Source organism: Miniopterus schreibersii (genome assembly GCF_964146895.1).
Source record: "Miniopterus schreibersii genome assembly, chromosome: 13".
NCBI lineage: Eukaryota > Metazoa > Chordata > Mammalia > Chiroptera > Miniopteridae > Miniopterus > Miniopterus schreibersii.
Window position 1 is genome coordinate 25,154,647 of NC_138113.1, and position 27,618 is coordinate 25,182,264.

General features: G+C 40.4%; 1 protein-coding gene across 1 annotated transcript in view; it reads left to right on the forward strand.

Annotated features, from left to right (window-relative positions):
- The first annotated feature begins 1,243 nt into the window (after nt 1-1,243).
- Nucleotides 1,244-27,618, forward strand: part of PPP1R21 (protein phosphatase 1 regulatory subunit 21) — a 54,599-nt gene continuing 28,224 nt past the window's right edge. Inside the window, exons 1-11 of the mRNA XM_081155898.1 lie at nt 1,244-1,454; nt 10,903-10,971; nt 13,773-13,919; nt 15,998-16,099; nt 17,244-17,408; nt 17,582-17,640; nt 18,614-18,708; nt 21,867-21,919; nt 22,429-22,578; nt 25,325-25,426; nt 25,514-25,602. Coding sequence (XP_081012024.1) covers nt 1,398-1,454; nt 10,903-10,971; nt 13,773-13,919; nt 15,998-16,099; nt 17,244-17,408; nt 17,582-17,640; nt 18,614-18,708; nt 21,867-21,919; nt 22,429-22,578; nt 25,325-25,426; nt 25,514-25,602 — 1,088 coding nt within the window. The 5' untranslated portion in view covers nt 1,244-1,397. The remainder of the gene's footprint in view (nt 1,455-10,902; nt 10,972-13,772; nt 13,920-15,997; nt 16,100-17,243; nt 17,409-17,581; nt 17,641-18,613; nt 18,709-21,866; nt 21,920-22,428; nt 22,579-25,324; nt 25,427-25,513; nt 25,603-27,618) is intronic.

Here is a 27,618-nt window from a genome sequence, read left to right on the forward strand (position 1 = left end):
CAGCCTGTGGTTATAAAACCCCGGGCATGCTCGAGGCCAGCGAGAACCCGGGAAAGCGCAAACAGGATTCTCAAGCCCCGGAAAAGGTCAAGCACCCTCAACTGCGGACACAACTACCTCCCGGGCCTACCGCCTAGTCGGTGAGTCCTAACACCCTGTGCGGCCGCGACGTCCTCCCTTCCGGCTCCTGCTCTCTAGTTAGCACGTGTTCACGCGCCGCACGCACAGCGCTTCGTGCGCTCAGTCGCACCTTCCCACGCGACGGCGGACGGCGCTTCGCCTTCACGCACAGCGCGCTGCCACGTTGACCTGCGCGGCCCAGGTCACGAGTCCTACCCGCCGCCGCGTAACAACGGCAGACGCGACGCCGACTCCGTTCCGTTCCTCTGCCGAGGAACGTGCTTGTTAGCAGTAAACGCAGTGCCTGGAACAACGTCTAGCGTGTAATAGGCCCCCCAATTACGTAAGGCACGAGCAGACGCAGGCCTTTAATGCAAGCAAAATTGGTGTAAACTGGCTCAGGCAGGACGCTTTTGGAGTCAGTTCTCCCGCTGTGTGTCGTTAATGCCCGCCCTCCGGGCACGCGAGGCGGGAGTCACTCCTGAACATTTCTAACGGCGTTTTTACCCAATCCTCTGAAAAAGGCTCTCACGCCGCGCGTCTGCGGGCAGCGGGCGGACCGCGTAGAGAAACAACACAAAGAATCTCAGTGTCAAAATATAAGACAATAAAGGTTTGTCTGGTGTGGAGCAGGGGAGGGGGCAGCAGCCAAGTGTCATAAATCTGGGGGAGGCCTGAGAGCTTACAACGCAGGGCATGTCCGGCGCGGCCGTATCCGGCTAAAGGGAGCGGGATACGGAGGCCTTTCTCCCCGCGCACGGTCTGAGTAACCGTCAGATGCCAGACGGTTGCCATGGGAAGCGGCGGGGGAGGGGCCAGGGAGTCGGCCAGAATTCTGGATGCGCTTAGAATGTTTCTTCTTCCGGTCCCTGCTCTTCGCCACCACCGCCCCTCTGCTGCGTCCCCCGCCCATTCCGCGTACTCTCAGCGTTCTCTTCCCCTCATGACAATCTTTCTCCGTTCTATGCCGCCATCTTGGACCATGCGTCAAGATGGCGCCACCTGGTCGTAGCGGCCGAACCCAGGCGAGCCAGCGAGGCTGCGCGCGCACGTGCTCGGGAGCGGGAGGGTGGGGCGATGACGTTAAGACGCCGCCCCGCCCCCGGCAGTCGCTCCGCCCCGGGGCGAACCCGGAAGTGGAGGAGGCGGAGGCTTGGCGGCGGTGGCGACGCGGGCAGGCGCTGGCGGAGCCCCACTCGGGAGCGTGTCTGGGGTGGGGGGCGGGGGGCGGGGCTGAGCGGCCTGGGCAGCCGGGCCCGGACGGGGCGGGGGAGGCCATGGCCTCGGCAGAGTTGCAGGGGAAGTACCAGAAGCTGGCTCAGGAGTACTCGAAGGTACCCATCGTGGGCGGGGATTAGGGGGTCCCTGGCCCTGCGGCCTCCCGCTGCCTCGACTTGTGGGGACTGGGGGTACCGCGGAGAGGTCACGCGGGCGCACCCCCCGTGCCCCTTCGCCCCGCCTGCCTCCGATGACCGAGCCTCCACCTGCAGCTCCGGGAGATGGAGCCGGGCGGTGTCTGGGTTCGAGTGCGTGCTGCGGGAAGGAGCGGAGTGTGGCTCGTGCCCGTCGCCGAGCTGGCGGGCGTGGGACCGATGTCAGGAAGCCGGCTGCCGCCCGGCGCTGGCCGGAGGTGCTGCTCGGTTTTCCCAGTCCAGTGATGGGAAGGTCAAGCTCTCCCCTTCCGCAGGGATAACAGGAGGGTGAAGAGATGTATCTGCCCCCATTCCTGTCGGGAGGGTAAATAGAGTCACGCGTGTACACTGCCACCGGGCATGGCGGTTACGACGTGTTCCGTGATTTAGCAAGATGTGTGATGTGATTTTGAAAGCTCGAGCCCCAGGGCTGCCCCTCTCTCCCTCGGGCGCCTGGAGTGGGCAGGGCACCCAGCAGGTGTGCGGTACCTGGTGGATGACGCCCCTCTGTCGTGTTTGCGGTGTAAGCCTTTGCTCGGGAAAGGGCTGCTTCTGGGGAGGGTGTTTCTGCCTTAAGAATACTGCAACGAAGTTATAAAAGCGGAATCTTACATCAGTGGATGTCGATTTAGCAGTCCTTAATTAAGCTTAGTTTTCAGTGATCATGGCATTCGTGGTGGCAATGGAAAGACTTAGCCCCCTTTTTACAATTTGGAGAAACGGAGACACATTTAAAAATTTTTTTTTTTTTATGATTCCATTTAACAAATATTCAGCAAGGCGAAATGAAAATAACAAAACCCATCCTAAACATACACACTAGTCTTTCCGCCCATTGAATGGGGGGAGCCTTTTGAGATACTACACTTATTACAACAGTGCTGCCATTGGCACAACTTCTCGCATTTCCGTTTGACATTGTCCTAAGAGCCTGTGGCACAATGTCAGTGATGACAGCTTTCATCCTTTGAAAGAGTATTTTCTTGTTTGAAAGGGCCAGAAGTTGTTTCAGACAAATCCATATGATGAAGTTGGACGGGTGGAGAATGGAAGTAGTACACAAACTTGCTTCTACTATTTTGGGGTGAAAATGTTTCGTGAGTATAAAGTGAGGGGACTGATTTTGTTTTCCAGAGAGTAAACAAGCTCAGGAGGCAATTCCAAATGGCAAAAGGGAGTTCCAAAAATGTTTCTAGCAATGACCGCATTGCTGAAAAATTGTATAACCTCCCAAAGAAAGTAATAAAAACTTTGCAATGGTTTGTTCTTTTGGATATTTAAGCTGTTTCATTCAACAGACCCTTACTGTGTGCCCCCTGTAAACAGTCCGCCATAGTCGGTTGAGTGAGGCAGAGTTCCAGCTTAAGGAGATCCCTTTAATAAAACGTTCAAACATTGTACGTAGTTATAATGCACTATGACAAGTGTTAGTTCAGTGGGAGCACAGAAGAGATGGAGGGTGAGGGTAGAAGTTACGCAGACTGGGGAGTAGGGAAGAGGGAGGGAAGGTTAGCGTTCCAGGCAAAGGCAAGAGGCTACGTTTGCTGACACGGAAGCACATTAAGATGCATGGCAGAGAGTGGTGGAATATTGTTGGAGAAGCAACTTGGACCCAGTCATGAAGGGTCTTGGATGTCAAATAAGTTTTAACTTTAGTTTTTGAGTAATGGAGAAACATCAAAGGGCATAACATTATTTTTAGGGAGGAAACTGGTAACTATTTGGAGGATGGATTTCAGTAGGGAAAGATTGGTGAAAAGACCAGATTGTAGGTTGTTGGAATAGTTTGGGGGAGAGTAATGTGGGGTTAAATAAAGTTAGTGACAGTTGAGATGGAGAGGGGACCTAGATTTAGTAATTGTGGTTAAAAAATACTTTTTAGCTTGCTGCTTTGCCAAATGCCTGCTTTTCACATAGCACTAAACTCATGATGGCTATAAGGAATGTAGGAGGTTCCCATCCCTGCATCTCAATCTATGGGACGTGGCGAGTGAGGGAAGAAGACTGAGAGTTGACCCTGAGATGAGGGAGCATGACTGCCACTGACAGCGGAGGGTGGGCAGAAAGGCGAGCCAATTTGAAGTGAAGGAGTGGATTAAAGTTTAGATGCAATCATGGAATTTTTGGCTTGGAAGGCACGTTAAAGTTATTCACATAGTAGCTTGCGGTGGTTGATGTTGGGGTAATTGCTGAAAATTTCTAGTGGAGATGGGCTGGCTAAAAGTCAGGACGAGGGCCAGAACTTTTATAATAATCCTCATAAAAATGATAGTTGAACTTTAAGAGTGAATCAGGGTAGAATACTTTAGGTAGACTCTTTGGGGAACATCTGTGGGAAGGATGTGACTGGAGGAGGAAATGGTAAGGAGACTGTAGCAGGGCTGCCAGACTTGAGGTTATTCTCTCCTATTGGGCCAGATCATTTTTCATCCTTTTAATTTTTTTATGGAAATTTCAGAACATAAGAGAACAGAGATTGGTCAAAAGATTTAATGTGCTTTTTATTTCCTGTCAATTCTAGTGCCAAGCAATTTCTAGATAAGATCTATGCTACCTTCATTCCTCTTCCTGTGGAAGAGGTATTCTACCTTTTTATTACCTTCCCTGGTGGAGAAATTGTGGGCTGATGTTGAAATCCAGTTAGGATACAAAGAAAAAAAAAAGATTTCCTTTTAATCTATAGAAGGAGGCCTGTATATCAAGAGAGGGACACAATTCCTAAATCAAGGACATTTACAGAATGTTATTCTTATGTAAATTAGATCTCAGCCTGTGTTCAGGAAGGAGCCCATTGCTTACTTAAGAACCATGGTCATAATTGTCTTTCCGCTTGGGAAGGAAAAAAAAAAAAAACAGTCTGAGGAGCTCCTATGAAAGAGACTGAGAGTTTAGTTAGATAAAAGATGCACCATGGAGGCCAAAGCAGATGAGAATGGCTGAGGCAGACAGGTTGCTAAAACATAACGTAAAAGTAGACGTTAAGATCCTAGTGGTTTGGGCAATTAAGAGAGCATCACTGCAGGCTTTTAAAATTCCAGGATTAATAGAGTTTGGGGGAGGAGAAAGGTGTGTAGAAGCTGATTTTCAGAGGTTGATGAAGTTAATAGGTAATAGATGGAGGCTACCTCTTTGAGATGTGAGGGAAAGCTAATCAAGGCCTCAGGTACCACACTGTTGATGAGGAATCAAAGACCATTTCTTCCTTGGTGTTTCTTCCATGGCCTGCTTTGCTTCTGAGGCTCTGGTATATCTCATGTGGAGAAGAGAGGCTAAGTGCACGCAGTCCTGGCTCATTGGATTTCAGTCTGCTTTCTCTGCAGGGTCTCCTTGCCTGGCATCATATTATGTGTGTAAACAAGTTGCAGGTTCTGTCTTTCTAAGGTTTGTGTTACTGTGTCAGTGGTTCTCAAAGTGCAGCCCCTGGATCTGCATCATTAGATCTGGGAATGGGTTAGAAATACAAATTCTTGGGTCCACCCCAGATTCACTGAGTTGAAACTGGTGGTCAGACCCAGACGTCTGTGTTGTAACAAATCTCTCCAGTGATTTGGATGCACACCAGAGCTTGAGAACTGTTGCTCAAGGAGTGATACCACTGTAGGAGCTTTTAAAACTTTTCAGGGTAATAGCAACCAACAGGAAAACCAAACATCCATTATTTCTCTAACAGTTTATTTCGCAGTTGATGCTGCTTTTAGTTACGAAGGATATTGCCTTTGGGAACTTTTTAGACTTACGCTCTTAGTGTAGAGCTACTCATATTGGGGGGAAAAAGGTCAGTTGTGATTCTCTGTGTTTGCTTTCCAGATAGTGGGACCTGGAAACCTGTTTAATCGCCCCTTCCTGTAAGAGAAACAGACTCAGGAGCTGGATTGGATTAAAATAGAATATCAGCCTGCTTTTACCCCCCCCCCCCCTTATGTGGAGGGTTGACTACTAAAGTTGGATTGGAAAACAGCTTTGTGTTCAGTGCTATCCAGTGGAACTTTCCACAGAATCAAAATGTTCTGTATCTGTGCTATCCAGCAGGGTAACCACTAGCCATGTGGGACTGTTGAGCACTTGAAATGTGTCTAGTGCCACTGAGGAACTTAATTCTGGATTTTATTTACTTTTAAATAATTTAAGTAGGCACATGTTGGATGGTGATAGCTTAGCCCCTAGGTCTATGTGACTTAACTGAAGACCTTGTTAAACTGCAGGTTCTGGTTTGGTAGGTCTGGGGTGGGGCCTCACATTCTGCTCCCAGGTGATGCTGTTGCAGTAGTCCACAGCCCACAATTTGAATAGCAAGGCCTTCGAAAGACAAGGGTTGTCTTCCTCTTTAATTCACTTGACTTACCTATCCAGTTACTAAAGGGGCAGCTAGACTGCACTGGTTGGGGTTAGGGGTTTTGTAATGAGTCTCCCTGCATGGTAGCAGGAGCAGGAGAAGGGGTTCTACTTGAGGGCAGGTCTGAGGGGAGAGGTTTTTTCCTGCCTCTGTGACCAGATAACCTCAGCTACTAGTCCATGGACTACACAGCCACAGACACTTGATCCCCTCTGGGGGAGGAACAAGTAAGGACGTAGGAAGACTAAGTGGTATTCCCAGCACTTTGGAATCCTTAAAATGTTAGATCTGGAAGGAATTTTAGGGGTCATAAAGGCCAGAGATACTGTAGCTGGGGTCTGCAAATGACTTCAGTATTCTGAAGCTGCAAATTGGAGTTTTGGTAAAGCTTAGGAATGGGCTCTGGGTTGTCTGTTGCACCCATTGATTTGTAATGGAAAAAAAGCTATATGTTTAAAGGTTGGTTTTACAGGGTTGTAAAACGTATAAATCCTAAATTGTTCATTGTATGAAAATAGCTGTGTGAGAGTGGTTCTAACACAGAAGATTGTTGAACATTAGATGAGAAAATGCACATAGATGATTCGTCTCTCTTTCCCCACAAACTCCTTCAGCAGTTTGTGATAATAGGTAGTAATTCCCTAATCTCGGGCCAGTTATCTCACTGCAGATTGTCAAAGTGGCATGAGAGACATCTCAGTTGGCTCATCACTGCACTCTGTCCTTGGAGAAACAGCTTTGTGATAACCCTAACTGAGGCTGGGCTGTTCCAGAACCAAAGCTACATAGAACAGGTCCGAACACTGTTCAGGAGGCTCAGGGCTTTTGAGGGTGCTTGGTGACCCAATAGGACCATGAGGGCAGATCATTTGGAGAGGGGCCTTAGGATCTGTTAAAGCAGTGACAGTCTCTTAGAATGGTATAATGCATTACATTTAAACACCTTTTGCATATAGCATTTAATTTGGTTGTCTAAAGATTTATTGAGTTCCTTCCTTATCCATAGCATTGATCTTTCATTGTAGGCAGGAGATATAAGGAATTACACTGTAGTCTCTACCATGAAGGACAGTTTAGTTGGCAGAGGGGAGAAGAGCAGAGAAATCATAAATTAATCATAAATCATATATGAATTACTAAACGTAAAATTTACTACTTTAAAACTAAAAATAAAACTGAACAGTTTAATACGGGGTGTCTTTTCACTATAATAGCAAGTGCCAAGGGAACTGAGGGGTAAGTTCCCTGTGGACTGTAGTGGGAGCACAGGGAGTGGTTAGGAAAAATTTACAGAGCAAGCAGGACCAGAGGTAGGAAGTAAGTTTCTAGAAGAACACCTGGGATTTGGTTAGGCAAAATGAGGAAGGGCTGTGCTTTCAGAGTAAAGGTAAAGCTAATCAGAAGATTACAAGACAGTGAAAAATGAGGTGTGAAAGGACTAAGAGGGCCCCAGAGGTGGGATTCAGAGGTTGCTCTACTGAATGGAATGGAAGAGCTTGGTGCACAGCTGCTGGAAACAGGCAATATCGTCTTCTGGAGACCTTTCCTGTCCTAATGGAAACTTCAGTTACGTCCACGTGCCCTGGAGTCTCAACACTTATCTCCTAGAGGCCGTAGGGACTATTTGGTGATCTTATATCTATTTCTAAAACAAACAATGTGCATTTGCCTCCCTACTGTACAAAATGCTGGTGAGGAGAAATAGATTCTAACGGATCAGACTGATCATAGCAGTTTCAGCATTTGACAGGCTGTTGTAATGCAGAAGTGTGGCAGGAGTGATGCTGAAATGCAGGAAGATGCCATGTGCCACAAAGTGTAATTAACATGGCAATGGAGCATGCCGTTTATCATTGCCATCCTTCTCTACCTACTAAATAATAAATATTATTTTAGATAAATATTCCTAAAAGCTGCATTTTCTATTAGGCAGTTTCATTGAAACCATGTTTGAATTGTTACTAATTTAACAAACAATATTTTCTAGGAAAATTCAAATTGTTTTTCATTATAATCAGTAAGTTCATTCTTTATTTTATTGCTGTAGTTCTGGTCCTACAGAAAATTTACAATTCAGCAGATTTCAAGCTTCATCTCTAATCTTTGAAGCAGTCACTAGGAGCTTCTAAATACCACACCAAGAAGGCATCACAGATCAAAGTTAGGACAGGGGTATGAAACGAAACCTAGATATACCCAAGTAGTGTAGCTGCCTTTTGGCTAACTGGGATTGCAGATATTTATTGAACTTTGTTACCTAGGTAACAACATTATCCAAGAGTATGTTGATATTACTTAAAAAGTAAAACATTACCTGATGGAAATCAACATTAAAGTGGTGTTTCTTTCTTTTGAACTTCTATAGCAGAGGTGTGCAAACTTTTTTTGTAAAGAGCCTAATAGAAAATATTTTAGGCTTGGGGCCATACAGTTTTTAAATATTCATGTCTGTCATTGCAGCTCAAAAGCAACCATTGACAATATGTAAATAATGAGTGTGGTTGTGTTCCAGTAAAACTTTAAAATAGCTTGGTTGCAGGCCAGTTTGGTCCATGGGCTTTAGTTTGCCTGTCTGTACTGCCTTTTTTTTTTTTTAAGCAGAAAGATAACTAGGATTGCTAGCTATCTTTCATCTTCCCTTTTAAATTGTAAGCTCTTTGAAAACAGGGACCACTTTTAAAAAATAAATGTTTTTTTGGTTTTTTTTAGAGAGAGAGGAAGGGAGAGAGAGAAACATCTATGAGAAACGTCAATTGGCTGCCTCCCTCATGCCCCCTACTGGGAATTGAACCCACAACCCTGGCATGTGCCTTGACTGGAAATCGAACTTGGGACCTCTAGGTGATGGGATGATGCTCAGCCAACTGAGCCATACTGGCCACCACTTTCTTTTAAAAATTTTATTTATTTGTTTTTAGAAAAGAGAGAGAGATCCATTAGTTCCACTTATTTTTGCATTCATTGGTTGATTCTTATATGTGCCCCGACCAGAGATCAAACCCATTCATGCATCTGAACTATGCTCTAACCAACTGAGCTACCCAGCCAGGGCCAGTGACCACTTCTTTTACTTCTTTCTCTCCCCCATATCGTTTAGTGCAATGCCTTGCATGAGGCGAACTATAATAAATATATTTATTCTCCCTTCTATTCTAGTGAATAAGAGCTCTGTTTCCATTTGTGGCATACTTTATGGTTTAGGAAGAGTTTTTACATTTTTTTTAATCTCGTTCTCACAACAACCTCAGAAGAAGGAAGGTAGGGTAGATATGTTTACCGGTTTTATAGACCGTATAACCGAGGCTCAGAAAGGTTAAGTAAATTTCTCAAGTTTATATTGTCTAGTAAAATGGCAGAGCAAGATTTGAGCCTTTTTTCTGTTGTGGTAATGAACTGTGATCTTTAACTTAAAAATAGAAGAAGCTCATCTTTGAGTCTGTCTTTTGCTCAAACTGAATATCCTGCAGTATTCTTGCTTTTTTTCTTAAAATCTTAGCTAAATTTTCTCTTGAATTTCAAATACTCGGTTTAAGGTTTAGTATTAAAATACTCCTATTCTTTTGGCACAGAAAAGGGCCAGTTCTTTTCTCAGGAGTCAGATCTGAGCTATGCAGAATTAGAAATAGATTTAAAAAAAAATCCATAAAATTGTCCCATTTGTTTAGTTTCTCAGAGAAGAACCTGGTCTTTCATGCTGTCTGTACGAAATCCCCAGATTATTAGTCTGTAGACCTCTTGCTTCGGCTACACTGCACTGCTATCTTTGTACTTCTGTGCTCTGTGTTATCCTGGCTGAGAACTTTCCCCTTTCTACAGAAGGGGATTACTACTGAAGTTTTATCTTTCAAAACCCTGCCAGTGATGGTTATGTAAATGTATAGATGTATACACACATAGAAATTTATCAGGCTGTATAATTTTTTATTTGTACATTTTATGTAGAAGTATACTCAATTAAAAAAATTAACAATGTAAAATAACAGCCCAGCCTTGGCCAGGTAGCTCAGTTGGTTGGCGCATCGTCCCGATACACTAGGGTTGCTGGTTCGATCCCTGGTCAGGGCACCTACAAGAATCAACCAATGAAGGCGTAAATAAGTGGAATAACAAATTGATGTCTCTCTCCCTCCCCCCCCCCACTTCCTTCTCCCACTACAATCAATCAATAAATAAAAATTTAAAAAATATAGCCCAAACCCTACCTCTTCAAAAGCTTTCTCCACCACTTCAGCCCACTGCTTTTCTCATTTATATGTAGCTTTATAAAACAGTAGCCAATGCTGGCTAATGGCATTATGACTCTGGAATCAAAACTGCTGGGGATTGAATCTCAGCATTGCTACTTAACTTCTCTGTACCTGAGTTTGCTCATCTGTGAAATGGAGATAATATAGTACCTACTTAGGTACGTACTATAGGGTTGTGAGGTTTAATGAAGTAATACATGTAAAACACTTAGGACAGTGCTGGTATGTAATCAGCATTCAGATGTTAGCTGCTATTATTAATTTCTAAATTGAGCTAGCTGCTTAGTTGCTTTTGGCACAGTGCCTCAGCTGATGCCTCATAACAGGTATGCCATTCCTAATGACATTTACACGACTAATATTAGGCACAGTATCCTGCTGGGTATGTTGATGCCCCACACTTTGATTTTCTATAGAATTATTATTCCGTAATTGGTCCAATTGTATATATTTTACAGATGAATGGTGTGCCAGAATTTCAAGGAAAATAGTTTTAATTTAGGGAGGTGATTTGGTTTCTTAGAACTGTGTCCTGGAAGTTGAGAGACCTGGGTTTTAGTCTCAGTTTTGCCACATATTATGTGTTTTATGTCATTGGGCAGCTCAGCCTCTGTGTATCTATCTGTAAAGTGGCAGAATGATCATACCTACGGTCCTCCTCCAGGCTAATATTTTTGTTCTCATATATATGTGAGAAGATAGTTACTCAGTGTTATGATTCCCGTAAAGTAATAATGCTATAAGTGATTGCTTTAAATTAAAACTTAATTATCGCTTGTTCTGTTTTCAGCTTCGGGCTCAGAATCAGGTCCTGAAAAAAGGTGTTGTGGATGAACAAGCAAATTCTGCTGCTTTAAAGGTATGCAACAGGATACTCGTGTTGTGATGTTGTGAGGTTAAAGCAGGAACTGAGCCGGTTTTCTGGGTTAAAGCCCCAACTCTCACACTCATGCATTCACTAGGAATAGTGGTGAGGAATACAGTCTTTCTGTGTTTAACTTTCTTACTTCCTTCAGTATGAAAGTTATGTGCTTTGATTTCCTTAGCTAAAAACTTAAAAAATGTATTATTTGACTTTAATGCATTTCTCTTATACCTCCAGGCCTTTATTTGGCTAAATTCATCTGGATTAATAGGGCTTCCTATCTGTCTTGATCACTGACTGAACTCTGAGGAGGGCCATGTCATACTCATATTTCTGTCCCCAGCATTCAGCACATGGTTGTCCCCTAATAAATGGATTTGAAAGTGTCATTCATTTAGTCCATTAATCTTGCTTTTGGGTTGAACTTTTTAATAGTAATAACCTGTGTTAGGACACTCTATTTAAGTGATACATTTTACCATCAGCACCTTGGTTAACTGAGGGAGAAATATGCCGTAGACGAAGGAATTTGTTCCTACCTCGTCTAGTGGGCACATAATAAATACTGCTTAGTGATTTTTTAATTGGATAAGTTATTCTAGGATATGGATTCTTTCTTGGCCAAGTTTCAGTGAAACACAGGGGTTTACAGTTGTATGGGAAACAGTTTATTCTTGCATTATTATTTATTAGCTTTTGTATAATTTTTGTGTTACAACCGTCCCACTTTTGCTCGCCGCCGCGGGCTTCCTGCCTCGTTCTTTTGCTCTCTCCTTCGTCCTGTGGCCCAGAGGGATTCGGATTCCCTTTATCCTGACCTTTCTGGAGTAACCCCTCAACCAGTGACGTATCCTACATGTTTCCACTCAGGTAGCACCCAGAAGCATGTCCTTTTATGTAGCCAGCGTTGGACCCTACCCTGCAGAAATCTGTCTTTCCAGACTGTCCTCTGGAAAGGTGCCACTCCACGGACTCAGGGCTGGGAATGGTTCAGGATCCCTTGCCCATACTTCCAAAGCTCTCTGTTCCCAAGCCAAGATGATTAAAAATAAGCTTTATACTCAGGATTTGTTCGTTAAGTTATTTTGCCTAAATTTTTGAAGAAATGATCAGTATCCTAGTGATGTTTAAAAACCTGTTACTGGTGGAAGTATTTCCTAGCTGGTCTTTGTAGCCCACTCTTGGCTTGACACCCTCCTGTTGCTGGTCCTGTTTGAGTAACTCTGTGGTCGTGGTGATGGTGGTGACAGTGGTGATGTTGACTGCAGGTTCTGTTTATTGAGCACTCGGTGCGTATCAGGCATTTTGCTAAATACTATTATATCCATGAGCTCAGTCTTCACAATAACTCTATGAGGGCAGATAACATTGTTACCATCCCCACTGCACAAACAAGGGTTTACAGAGAGGTTGGGATAGATGTCTTCTGAAATTAATGACTGGTTAATGGAGTTGGAGCATCAGTCAGGTAGTGATTAACTAATTGTAAGGATGTAAAGAAATTACTTTTGTTTTACTATCCTTTGCAGTAATTATAATTATAGTAAGTTTGACAGTTTGCTGGTTCACACAGTAGGAATGTTAGGGTGTCTTTTGTTACAGTGGACTTTTGATTATATTGGGTTTGCCTCTTCAGTGAGTTATGGATATAGTATACTTTCATTGATTTGAATTTCTTTAATTTGAAATATATGGTAATTTGGACATGGGGTAGAACTAAGTTTACCATTGATCTTCAAGTTAAAAAAAAGGCTAGTAAACAAATAATAGGAAAGAACAATGTTTATTTTTCTACTTATTGGAAACATATTATTCTATTACCCTAGCCCTGCCCTCAACATATAAATAATGTGAGTAGGTTGCAGACACCAGCCTATGGTTTTTAGTTTGCTACTTCAATATACTTAAATCACCTATTCATTAAAACTTGACCTTTTCTTAGCTTTACAGTGGTTTTAAAGTGAAAATAATAAAAGTACAGTTCTTTAAATATACAGTAGCATATGGCCATCTGTGTTTGATTACCAGTGAATACAGAGTTGTCAGAACATCATAAGTAAAATGTAGTTAGAATAATATTTTTAAAAAATAGAGTGAAACTAAATATTTCTCTAGTTTCCCATTTTCTTACCCCATTATGATATAAACAATATGGAATGGTCAACAGAAGATTTATTGTTTAGATTTTAGATTTTGTTTCTATTTTAAGTTTAAAGGGAATTGATGTAGAACAGCAGCTAGAAATATTCTTGTGTTAGGGTAACAATGATTTTTATCTCTGACAAATCAGAATAGTTTAAAGTAAAATTAAGTGTATTGAAAAGACTTCATTTTGACTGACTTAAGTTCAGGGGGGATTTTAGAAAAAATGAATACAGATATATTTCTGGCTGTTTTTGCTTCCTGAAGGACATCATCAATTGAGTCTGAGGTTCTCTTTAAAAATTCAACTTTATAAAATTGTAGCCTCAGGCTTTGCGTCTCCTCACTGCCAGATACATACATAGCAACGTTATATAATAAACAGTTGTGGATATTTTACTTTAAGTTGATGACTATCTTGTTACTTTAGTATATATACTTGTTATTTTTAAATTTACTTGGTTTGGTCAAAAAATGATTTTGCCACAAAACAGCTAAAAACATAGAAACTGGAATGATGAACATACAACTTGAATTCCCTAAAGCAAGAGGTTTTGATTATATTTTGGTGAAACAAGAATACTTTTTTTTTTCATTATTTTTAAACCTTCAGGCTAAATTATAAAGAATGGTTTGTTTTCACTTTGATGTAGGAGCAACTGAAAATGAAGGATCAGTCATTGAGAAAACTACAACAGGAAATGGACAGTTTGACATTTCGAAATCTGCAGCTTGCCAAGAGGGTAGAACTGCTTCAAGATGAACTGGCTGTAAGTGAACCCCGAGGCAAGAAAAACAAGGTAAGTCAAATAAAAGTAAGGTAGTGTAACCGTGTCATTAGGTACAGACATCTCTAGATAGAAGACCTCACTCCAAATTCTCTAATATTTCATTATTATACCTGGATATCAGGTCAAGAAAGCAGATATTTGCTATTAATATATACTAAGTGTTAGAGGCATTTTCATATGAATGTGAGTTTAAAAGAACTTATTAAGAGCAAACACCCACATACTTGATTTAGTGGCTGAGAAAAGTGAAAGAAGTAGCTCATATTGGTCCAAATTATTGATATCTTTCAGTTGTACCAAGTTGCCATTAACTCAAAGTAGGGCAGATAAAATGAGGAACATTGTCAAAGTGTAACTACTCATGTGAAAGTAGCAGTTACATACCTTAGGCTTGTAATTTTGCTGGAGCAATTTTTTCTTACTATTTATTCCTGTGAGGCCAATTTGGTATTCTTGTCCAAAGATCTAAAAAATAACTTTTCCCCTTATGGTTTATGTAGTGAGGCAAGATTCTTATTGCTCTAAGATGGATGATCTGGTACTTGAAAATGTTGCATTTTTTTAAGGGTAAGGTCTAGTGATTGAATCTTTAAGTTGTGTGTGTGTATATAGAACAGCACTCCTGAATGTGTAGATGTGAGACAGTAATAACAGAGTTGTAGGAGGGAAGAGGAAGACCCATGGTATTTCTGTAGCAGCACAGTGTGGCGGGAAGAGCGCAGGCTTTGGGTAAAGCCCAGGCTTGGTGTTTTTTTTGCCATTTATAGTTCTATGATTTTAGGCAGATTTTAAAGCCTTGCAACCTCAGTTTCTCCGTCAGCCAAAGGGGGAGGATACTCTTGTGATCATGGGATCATGTAAAAGTGCCAAGGACTATATTTGCCTTATGATGGGCAATCCACATAATTATATGTTAGTACCTTTCCATATGCATTTCCCCTACATGGAAGAATTCTCTAGAGAGGTAATTTTCAGATGGGAACAGAGCAGGCAAAACAGGTATGTATTAGAATCACTTGGGAAACTATGTCAAAATACAAGTGCTTTGGAAATTCTGAAAGACCATTGGGGAAGGAATAGCCATCTGTACTTGAAATGTACTTCACAGGTTAGTGAGGTTCCCCCAAGGCTATGTAGCAGAGGTTCGGGGGTAACACTTCTGAAATCATGTTAGTTAAAGCCACCCAAATTTGGAAGCACTAAGGACACAGTATGTAATTCAGCAGTTGCTTGTGCACCTCTTATGTCCCAAACATGGTGGATGTGTAATATATTTTTAATACAGCTACTCTATTTTCAAAGTGTTTTCGAGTCACTGGTGCGCACTGCATTGATAAGTGACTTCATCTGAAGTGAGGAGTGAGGGCGCTGGGAAGGCAGAGAAGAGCGGGGCCTGGCGTCTGGACAGTCTCATTGTTAGGCTGTCCCTTGAACAGCCTCAGTTTTTGTATTCCATGAAAACAAATGTTCATTATTGGCTCTCTTAAATAGTACTGTTCTTCTACGTGGAAAACTTAATATTGGTTTAAAAAAAAAAAAGCAAAGGAATTTTAAATTATTTTTGACCTTTTTTCTTCTGTTTATATCAGCTTTATGTGTTTTTTTTAAATTAGAAATTTATGTGAACTTTTGTATAAACTTATCTTTGTGAATGCTAAGTAATTTATTACAGTATCTTAGAGGAATTTAACAACTCAGACTCATGGAATTGCTAAAACAATGACAATCTTCCAGACCAAAAAATTGAATTGAAATGATATTTGTTAGCATATTTATATCACTAGCTTTTTGGGTCTTCTCTATCTTCCAGCAGAACTACCCCTGAATTGATCTCCAAAGAATAGCTAGCTTTATCTGTTTTTTTCTCTCTCTCTTTTTAAAGCTTTCCTGCCCATTGCTATATTTGCAGTCCCAACTTGTGTCACATAGGAAAAGTTAAGTGATGGACTGTATACCTTTTGCAGGATTGTTGAGAATGGTGAACACGTAGAAGAGACAAGCTACTAAGGTGATAGAGAATCTCTGTACCTTAGGATGTTTCTCTAAAGGATGAAAGTTATGTGGACATAACTTATTCTTTCCATCAGAAAAGTGGAGACTCTTCCTCTCAGTTGAGTCAAGAGCAGAAGAGTGTCTTTGATGAAGATCTGCAAAAGAAGATAGAAGAGAATGAGCGGTTGCACATACAAGTGAGAAGACCTTTCTGTTTTTCCATATGAATTTAAAAATGGTCATATGATCTGGAATGTGGAAAAAACCAGTGCAAGATAAAGTGTTTTGTGTATACATGGGTGTATTAACGTTTCCTGTGGTTGCTAGGTAATTTATGACTGTCGTTCATTTCTTAAATCTCATTCCTATCTTAATATGGATGAGTGTTTCAAAGCATACATTTGTTTAGAGGACAGCAGAATAACTTTATAACTTAACAATATAGAAATATACTGAGCACTATTTATTTTATATGGGAAATGATTGGATGATCATTTAGATGGGAGCTTATGAGTAAGTAGTGCTTGCCTTTTAATTTATTACTGTTCACCTGTTAGTCTGTAATGACTGTTAGGGTACAGACCATGGCAGTTTTGTATGCCCAGCCCCAGAACCAGGTCACACTCATGGCAGGCCCTCAAATCTTTATGGAATTTTGAATAATCAGTGTTTGCCTCCATACATTCAGCATATTGTAAGAGTCATAGTGTAGTGTATCCAACTATGCTTTCTGATTTTTTTGTGAGAAATGGTGAACATAGTCAAACAGTGGAAAATAAATACGCATTAATTCTCAGTCTTTGACGATGTTAAAAAAATGAACTTTTGACTTTTGTACATTTTGTGTTAAGTATTCCTAATTCCTAGTTAGTATTGGATTTTAATTAAGGAAAAGAGCTGTACCTGTTTTAGGAGTAACATCTATTTGAATTTCGATTATTTAATTATGGAAGTTAGCCCAGTAGAAAAGTTATACCCTGGGCGGTTGAATTATCTGTATGCCAGAAATTGAAATAGAAATTCATGAGACTGAGAGGAAGGAGGCGTAGCCTTTGGAGTAGGTCTCCTATGTTCCTATCTCATTTCTACCACATTTTGGCTGAGATGTTTGACAAGTTATAGAGCCCCTTTAAGCTCCAGTTTCCGTTTGTAAAAGAGGGCTAACAGTAACACTACCTCTGACGTACTGCGAGAGTTCAGTGAGGTCATGTCTGTGGGTTTTGCATAGTGAGCGTATGGACCATATGGAAGTTGCTCACTGAATAGTTGCTGCCGTTGTTTTTCTCTTCATTTGTGCATACCAGGATATCGTGAGATGAGAAAATGATCTTTTCTTTGCAGTTTTTTGAAGCTGATGAGCAGCACAAGCATGTGGAAGCAGAGCTGAGGAGTCGGCTGGCCACTCTGGAGACGGAGGCGGCTCAGCACCAAGCCGTGGTCGATGGCCTGACGCGGAAGTACATGGAGACCATTGAGAAACTGCAGAACGACAAGGCCAAACTAGAAGTAAGCCCAAACTTAAAGCGAGAGCACTTTCAGAATAGTCAGAGCTTTTGTAAATTGTGTACTTTATAGAACATAAAGTTAGTCATGCAAGGTGAGGCTGTTGCCTGTAGTGTCTCCTAAGTGTGCTCTCATGTGCAGTCTGACCCATCTGCTTTTCTTTTTCTAAAATTCAGGTAAAATCTCAGGCTCTAGAAAAGGAGGCCAAGGAATGTCGGCTTCGAACAGAAGATTGGTATGTGGAAACGTGAATTCCAAAGGGCCCTGAAGTAATAATCAGAAGACCTGAGTTTTGGTTTAGCAGCTCCTGGGTGTTCCTTTTCTCCCATTTGAAATGAGACGGGAGTGGGTAATCTGCAGGGTCCTTTTCAGCTGTTATCTCTGGGGCCCTGTGCGTTCTTGGTGGAGCGGCTTGTGCATGACTCCTCAGCCTGCAGATGTTCTGGGCCGTGGCAGATAGCGAGTGCTCTGGGGCCCTGTGCGGACGACTTGATACTTTCTGTTTTAGACTACACTAAAGGCAGTCCTAGGCAGGAAAACTGGCCAATAATCACTGTGCCAACCTTTTAATGGCCCATTTTGAATAAAGTGGAGGTTGTATGATCTAAGTTGGAGATCTTTAAACCTTAAAATATTACATATCAATGGGTGATAAAAGTATGTGCTAACATTTATTTGATAAATGACATTATTTTAGGTTTTAATAGAATCAGTCAAGTGAGTTTCTTCAATTTAGTTGCTTTAATAGCATTGCATGCTTGGTTTAGATGCATACCTCATAATTGAATTAAAATCAGAAAAGTTATCCAATTTTGAGCCAAAGGAAAAAAAAAGATATGATACCTAAGAAAGAACTTTATTGTAATATGTGAACAAACATTTATATGCTATAAAGAGAAAATTTATGATGTTGAAATGACTCTAAGATTGCTTTGAGCTTGGGGAAATAAACTTAAAATTGTGTAAAATACAGAGACTATGATACATTCTTCCAAACTTCAGCATCATTGAACAGAAGTCCCAGGGGCTTTAGAATTAAGGCTTCGTATTTTTCTTATCTTCATCTTTTAATAATTCTCTACCACCAAGAGTATCCCAGATGTCAGGCACAATTCTCTGAAAGCCTGATACCAGCTGTTAAGGTAACAAGCAAATGAGGATCTACTGTCTGATTGATGATAATGTGGTTTTGTATTTTTTTCTTTCAGTCAATTACAGTTAAAGAATCTTCATGAAGATTTGTCAAGTAGATTAGAGGAATCCTTATCAATCATCAATGAAAAAGTACCTTTTAATGATACAAGTAGGTATTATGTACAGCTTTTTCATTATTTGCAACTTTGAACCTCTCTCTTGTAGCCAGCTAATTAAAATAATTTCTAATCTTTTGGCAAAAAAGTTCATTGGTCTGACAGAGAGTTGCTTGCTTTTTGTTCTTTGATCAGCTTTGGCCCTAATATTTCATAGGGAGATTTATTTTATTTTAAAATATTTTGCTTATTTTTTTTTCTATTCTTTTTTTCTCTCTCATTTTTCTTTTTCATAGGGAGATTTTAAATTGTCATATAACTCCTCCAAAGTCAGCCCTGTTTCGGAAAAAGCCTAAATTCACTTTTTAAATTTTTTATTGTGTGTATTTAGCATATCCCAAGGTAAAAACCAACCTATACATAAAATACTCAAAAGTTTGTGTAAGAAAAGTTGTTCATGTTGGAGAGGGGTGAGGGTGGGAGGTGGATCTTCTCAGCCTAGTGTCTCCTACCCCTTGGACAGTCCCCAGTGATAGTTAGGGAGCTGATTTGGGTAAGTCCTGCTTCCTCTTCCTTCTGGGACTGGTCTGGTAATTTACACAGCCAAGAGCAACAAAAAGGACTTTTAAAAAAATTCAACTTACATGTATAATAGGTGCTGATTTTGTAACTTTTAGGCAAGAATTAAATCAGAGCCTTGAAAACAGAAAATGCGTGTTTGGATTTTGAAATTTACTCAGAATTACACATTCCCTTTTTCACCATCACATTATTACTTCCTCTAAATATTACTTAGGGAAGACCTAAAAAAAGAGGAAAGAAAAAACACCAAAGAAAAACAGCAGTTTGATCTAACACTAAAATCAGCAAATGTCATTATTACATCAAAAACCGGAATTCTTCTGACAACCACACCTGTTTCCAGTTTCTTCATTGCAGTAAATAGCACAAGCATACTTTGATCCACAAGACTTGAAACCTTGGCATTTCATTTTCCTTTAATTTTTGTATCAATTAGTCATCAGGTTTTAATAATCTCCTTCTGAATCTCTGTTGGGTTTATCCTTCCTTTTCCAATACTAGTTGTCACTGTGCTTTAGATCCTTATGTCATTGCTGGTTATTTCTTTTAGTTCTGAAATATTTAGAGATCATTTGCTGAGTGCTCAGAAAGGAAGGGAGCATAGGGGATGAAAAACTTATAAAAATCTCTACCATCAAAGAATTTCTAGTTCAGTGGGGGAGAGATAATATATTTAGAAATGTCCAAAATACAAGCTAAACTATTGCATAGAAAACCTCTTGGGGTTTCAGAGGAAGGACAGATGACTGCTGGTGGGGTTGTTTGGGGAAGACTTTAGGAAGAAGTGTGCTTTGAGCTGGGCCTGGATATGTGAGTAGGTTTTGTTGTGCGGAGACGAGGGAGAATGATCCAGGGAAGTGTGTGGAGTGTGGTGCGTAGGACAAAAGGTGCTGTCATGTCCTGTTGAACAGTAATTAGTAAAGTAAAGAGGGCAATGACAGGTAAGCTCTGAAAGGGTGGGGGGATCCGACCTAGAGTTCTGGGCAAAGGACTTGGGACTTAATTCACAAGGCAGTGGGATTGTTGGAGAAGCTTTTGATCCAGGGGATATCATGAATGTAGACCACTGTGGAGTGAGGAAAGGGGGCCCAGGCTCTTGTGATGATAGTCCTGGTGTGCTGTTAGGGAGGCTTGAGCCTGAGTTGTCAAGGAGGAGCAAGGAGGCAGTGCAACGGGGGCTAGGGAGAAGGAGGAGGCAGTGTGGTGCGGTTGATAGAAATCAAAAAGCAGACGAGTGTGTTTATGGGAAAGATGATATGGTTAACTTTCAATATTCTGGCAGATAGATTCGTGTGTATCTATGTACCTACTGGTGTAATTATAAATAAAAGCCTAGACCTCCAGAGAGCAAATGATGTTGACCCTCTTGGGATGGATGAGCCCCCGTATTGGGAGTGGTGGGAATGAGGGGTCCAAAGTGCAGAGACCTGTGCAGGGTCCTTGGAGAGTTCATCACAGTGATCAGGAAGGGGAGGGGCTAAGGTGGAGAGGAGCTGGGGAAACCGGGTGACGTAGAAGCAGAGAAGCGAGTGTTCCACCTGGTAGTGCTGGTCAGTTCTGCACATTACTGTGGACAGGTCAGGGAGGGGGGTAGTGACACTAAAGGCAACCGGGTTTGGTGATTTTTGAGAGGACTAGTGTTGCCTTTGAGAGAAGTGCTTGCATTGCAGGGTAGACACAGAATTGCTACCACGCAGGTTAGTTGGGAGTGATGCTGAGAAAACCGGCAGAGGCATGCTGTGTTTTGAGCAGTGGGAATGGAGGAGACGGGGAAGGATGAGAGTTCATCACTCTAGAGAGTAAAAGAAAAGGTTGTGTGTGCAGGGGACGGGCAAGGGCAGAGAATTAAGAATGATATGAGTAAAGGGGAAGAAGTCACAGTGGAGGTAGAGTAAACAAGCTGCAGCAGATGCTTTTTTTATAACAAGGTAATTTCGAAGATGTAAGGAGGAGGAGGTGATTGATGGACTATACCCGAGGGGGTGAGAAGGAGCTGTTCTAAGGGCCAGGAGGAAGGTTAGCTGAGGAAAGGATAGGTAAAGCCATAGACCGTGAGTTGGCGGGTGGGGAGCGTAACCAACTGAGCCACATTGGCTAGGACTGTGCAAGGTATTTTAACATGACTGTCATGAGCCTTTCTAAGTAATCTTTATGTTTTTATTGATTTTAGAGAGAGAAGGAGAAGAGAGAGTCTGGGAGGGAGGGAGAGAGAGAGAGAGAGGGAGAGAGAGAGAAATACCGGTTGCCTTCCATATGTGCCCTAACCAGGAATCGAACCTGCAGCCTCCTGGTATATGAGACAGCTCTCCAACCGAGTTACCTGGCCAGGGCCATAGGCAATCTTGATATGCTCCAAAGAAGTTTTTGAAAGGATTTCTTAGAAACAGAAAAACAGGATTTTTAAAATATTTTTTATCCTAAAGGTAAAAAAATGAGAGATATTACTTTATCTGAGAAACAGCTGATTGTGTGTCAGTTTCATTGTTCTATACTATGATTGTGGCTTTGATCATTCTAAATTCTTATGTAAAGCTGATTTTGCTGCAGGTCATTCATTATTTTGCAGTTAAACTATTTTTCTGTAAATGTAAAATGAGAGATTTAATGTACATTTATTTTTGTTTTGTAGAATATAGTCAGTATAACGCTCTGAATGTCCCACTGCACAATAGGAGACATCAGGTAAAGATGAAGTACATGTTTTTCTTTTCAGCGATGTGTGTGCATGTCAAACTTTTCAGAAATAAGAATTAGTTGTTTGGGCCTCTGTTTAGTGTACTAAATTATTGCGTTTAACTTTGCCTTACTTTCTCATACATTTTTTAAAAAATTGTGTAACTTGCTGTTTATTGAATTTATAACATATAGATTTTTTTGCTATCTCTCTTAACTGATAACATTAGAACTGAATTATGAGATGCACTAATTTCATGCGCCATACCTTTCTTTTAGGTTGGAGGGCTCTGCAATTAAATGGTCTAGATAAAGTGGAGGAGGTGTGCTTGCCAAAACTGGTTGCTTTCTCATTTACTTAGATGGGAATATTTAAAATTCAAGTAGGAGCAAATAAATTTAAATTACGGAGTAATTATACTAGAATTCAAATGCTTTCTCCAAATGCAGGCTTAATAAAGTAGTTTGAGAATGATAAATTGATAGTTGACTTTAACTATATATTTTTCATTTTGAAGCTGAAGATGCGAGACATTGCTGGGCAGGCCCTGGCTTTTGTTCAAGATCTTGTGACGGCTCTTCTGAACTTTCACACCTACACAGAACAGAGGATTCAGATTTTTCCTGTGGATTCTGCCATCGACACTATATCTCCGTTGAATCAGAAGGTAAACTTGACTCAAGATACCTTTTGTGTGCCCTGAACAAATGTGGAAACATATTATTTATTTTTAAACCACTTCTGTGCATCAGCCAAGTACTGTGGAAGGCATGGGAAAAAACTGTAAGTCATAGTCTTTTACCCTCAAGATAAAGTATGGCAAACATGGAGATTCTTAAGAGTTATTAAAAGACCTTAGTGTGTGAATGAGTGGTTATAGTCAGTAAGTGGTATGAGGTCATTGAGGAGGGGAGATTGCTGTCAGTGGTAGTATCTGGGAAGGAGTCTTTGGCGATTTGAATGTGCTTTGAAAAATGAGCATGATTTGAAAGGAGGAGATAAGTGGGGTAGGTATTTTTGCCTCTAGAAGAGGGAAAGATGTGAGCAAAATCATGGAGTAGGAAAGAAAGCATAGGGAGTGTGCACATCTGCACATACTGTCACTTCTGCCATATTGTTTTTTAAAATATATCTTTATTGATTTCAGAGAGAGGAAAGGAGAGGGAGCGATAGAAACATCAATGATGAGAGAGTCATTGATCGAGCCCGCAACCCGGGCATGTGCCCTGACCGGGAATCGAACCCCCATTGCCTGGACCCTAGGTCGATGCTCAACTGCTGAGCCACGCCCGGCCGGGCTCTGCCATATTGTATTAGTCACTAAGACACCAACCCTGGGCCAGTGTTTGAGGTGCTAGACAGAGCCATGAACAGCAGGAGGCAGAGACCCTCAGGGCCATCTTGGGGGTGGTCCCCACAGGGAAGAAGTTGAGGGATCTTGCTATAACTGTGTGCTAGGTGCCAGCCTGAAATGAGTCATGCCATGTTTCTTACTTACCTGATTTTTCATCCCAGCTTATTTTTGTGCATCACTCAGTATTCCCAGGGTTGAATTGTGTTTATGTCCACAGATTCCCTAAGTGCCATTTATATTAGTATAGCAAAGGCTTGACCTCTGCAGTCAAGACTTTTGGGGTTCTAGTCCAGGTCTGTCCCCTTGGGCAATTTATTTAACCTTTCTGTGCTTCATTTTCCTCATCTTTAAAATGGGGAATAAGAGTACCTACCTTACAGGTAGGTATGTATATATGAAGGTTAAAGGAGATAATACATGTAAAGCATTAAGAACAGCATTTATTTTTTTATTGTTTATTTGTTTAAATTTTAAAAAATCCTTACCCAAGGATATTTTTTCCACTGATTTCCAGAAAGAGTGGAAAGGGGGGGAGGGGGCGGAGAGAGAAACATCGATGTGAGAGAGACACATGTGTTGGTTGCCCTCCTGCACATGCCCCCAACTGGGGCCGGGAATCGAGCCTGCAGCCCAGGTACATGCCCTTGACCAGGAATCAAACCTGTCACCCTTTGATCCGTGGGCTGATGCTTTAACCACTGAGCACACAAGCCAGGGCAAGAACAGCATTTAGTAAAGGTTAGCTCTCATCATTATTGTTATGTCTTACATATAAGAAGCTTTAGTAGGTGCTTGGCTTTCATCAATTTTGGTGTGACTCCACAAATCTATTAAAGTTCATAAAAATTAAATTTTGGGTCTTTGAAATGCTCTTTAATATCACTATGGGAAAAAACTATCAGAAGACCTGAAAAACAGTACGGCAACATTTTAATGTAATTATGTATTTTTTTATAGTTCCTGTAACATCAAAAAATACTTTGTACACAGTACTGGTTCTTTGTCCATTATTGAAATTTTATCTTAACTTGTGTGAAACACTTCATTACTTTGAAAAATTGATATATTTCTCAATATTTTTTCCTTTGGAGATTTGGCCTATGAAAGGTCCTATACGATTTTCTAATAAGTCTGTAATATTGAAGGAGATTCGGAACCCATTTGTTAAAAGATGACCAGAATGTTTAGCTTGTTCATAGAATCTTAGAGTAGATGTTTACACCTGTAAGCTTAGAGTTCATCTTATTTTACAGCTTTAAAGATCAAAGCCCAAAGAGATTTGAGTGAATTGCCCAGGGCCATATGTTTGAGTAGTTTGTGGTAGGGCCAATTGAATCACATTTCTGCAGAATGAGACCTTATATTTCTATACTGAGAAGTCAAAATTTGAGCCATTATATAATACTTGGATAATTGAAGTACTTCGTAAGGGAAAATTAACTTTTTGCTTCTAAATTATTTAAATGGCTGTAGGATCTTCTCTGAATCTTTTCTTCCTACTGAATTAATCCTTTGTAAATGTTATAGTGTTGGTGACAGTTATAAAAGTTTTATGTCCTCTTTTTGATGATAATAACATTCTTGTAATGTATAATCCTGAATATTGTATACAGTAAAAATCAGAGTCTGTCCTCAATGGACTTGTTAAAAAATGAAGTACATAATACAGAAATCTGTCACACAGTTGTTTTCCCACACAGTTTGGATTTTCAAATCTTTTTTGGTCTTGTTTTTAAGCGGGGCCCGTGTGGGGGGAAGCAGGTGCTTTGGGAGGAAGGTCTGCTGCGGCTGGGTTGTAATGCAATGAATGTCTCCTCCCCATTTCCTCCCGCCTGCTGTTAACTATCATCACCCCTCTTCTTCCTTGGTTTGTATTGGGCTGGGACTTGGGGATAGTACCTGGGACTGTAAGAGGGGAGCATCTCTGCATAAAAGCCAAATTTCCCTCAAGAAAGTTTCTAAAAGGGTTTAGGTTTATAGCTCAGTGAGTCCATTTACAAATATGTTCGTATGTGTTATTTCTCAGTGATGTAACTCAGGTCCCTCCCTTTCTATTTAGTTCTCGCAGTACCTTCATGAAAATGCGTCCTACGTCCGCCCTCTTGAGGAAGGAATGCTTCATTTATTTGAAAGTATTACTGAAGATACTGTGACCGTCCTGGTAATTTTCTTCTGTTTTATTTCTGGAAGTGGGAGCTCCTCTTTGTCAAATAACACTATTAACCTTGAAATTATTTTTCTTTTTTAGGAGACAACTGTGAAATTGAAAACTTTTTCAGAGCATTTAACCTCTTACATATGTTTTCTTAGGAAGATTCTTCCTTACCAGTTAAAAAGGTACTTATCCCTCAAGGCCAGGGAGCTTGGGGAATTGTGGGGTGTCACCTGACCTGCACTGGAGTTAATAAAATAGTGACATGTGCCTCTTGTGATCTGCCTGACCTTTCTGCACCACGACCAATTTGGACTTCTGTGAAAAAGGAAAACCATGGCTTGAGCAGCATAAACTTGTATTTAAGAAGATCAAATTGCAGTCCGTCAGCTAGGAATATTTTTAGTATACCTGTACTGTGGATACTACTGTAACCACATAATGCTATATAAGTCATTCTTTTCAGTGACTGAAATATTTCAGTTTCAGGAATCTATTTTTTTTGTAGTATATATCTAGGTGGGGGTTACAGTAGTTAATTCTACATTTGGATCTATAATCCTTAGGTTTCTTTGAAATGGTATGTTTTTGTTTTTGTTATTAGTAATTTATTTAAGTCATTAACTAAAAACTTTACTCTAGCCCTTATAGGTTATGTCATTTAGTAACCTTAAATATTTGATATTAAATATTTCTGGAAAACCAAGAGAAAATAATTTACGTAACTGGAAAGTTGGTAATACTGCTTGAAAGTTTTGATACTTATGATCTAAAACTACCAAAACTTCTAATTCTTCTAAATCTTTTCATCCTAACATTTAAACTTTAAAAAAAAAAATCAAAGAATAATGGTAAGAGAAATAAGAATATACATGTATTATAGTATATTGCCAACTAAGGTTTAGAAAATATGTAAATGAGTTACTTACAGATTTTGAAAGTAGACAAGTAATTATAGTTTGTAATTTCTTATAAAACTAAGGTAGTAGGTTTTAGCTTTTCAAAAATATAAAATTTCATTATTAAAAAAAAGTTAATATGGGTTAAGAGCCATCTTATTTCCTAATTCTAACCTATCAAGATATTTCAGTAACTAAATTCTATGATTTATGCATATGGCAGAATTTTAGGAATCAGGGAATTATGACTTAAACTAATAATTATGAATTATAGTTTCTTTCATATCCTTACATGTTATGGTACTGTGTAATTAAAGTTTTTTTGAAAATTGACTCCAGGAATTTAAATAACATTAAATTGAATATACCTTATTGATTTGGCTTATTTCTAAGAAGAATCTGTGTTAGAACCATTGCAAAGTGGTATTTACTACTTGAAACAGTTATGCATTTTTATTTTCTCTTATTTTTTTCACTATTACATTTTTAGAAAGACTGGGTAAGTCCTTTCTTGATCTAAGATTTCTGTTCTTGGAATGTTCTGTCTCGTATGTTCTCAGCCCTACCTCATCAGGTATTAGTGTTTTTTGGCAAGTTTTTGGTCACTGGTTTAAATACCACTTTAATTTACAAGGTGACATGTTCTTTAGTAGTAAGTGGACGTAGCACTCAGTGAAGCTGTGCCGTAAGTAGAGTAGAAGAGCAGCGGCAAGGTCAAGGAAGTGGATGTGATTATCATTCCTGTGCCAGTAACTTCTCTAGTTGTGTGTAAAAAGCATTTTACTTGATCACCTGAAATATTTTTTATAAAGTATTGAATTCACATGGATTTTTAAAAACTTATAATTTAGTTTTCCACAGTAACCACATAAAATTGAAAATGATACAATGTATTTTATGAATGTTAATGATTTACTTTTAGATTTTAGCCTATAGATTGTTTTCTCTAATTTGTATGGCTTTTGCCACTTACTGTACTAAAAAAAGTTCTTAATGATTCTCTCTGCTAGTTCCCATTGAATTAATTCTCCTTGGAACTCCGCCCATGAAATATTTTTCTCCTGAAAATATTTTTAAGGAAAGCGTTTTTGTGCTGCCCTCAGGATGAAAGGATAATGGTCACATGCCTTTAGATTTTTCCCGTTTAGTTCTCTGTTACTCTGACATTTGCAGCAAGCAGGTGTATATATCATGGTATAAAAAATGAAACCTTAGCCCTCGCCTGGTGGCTTAGTTTCTTGGAGAGTCATATCCCATACGCCAAAAAATTGTGGTTTCACTTCCCAGTCAGGGCACATACCT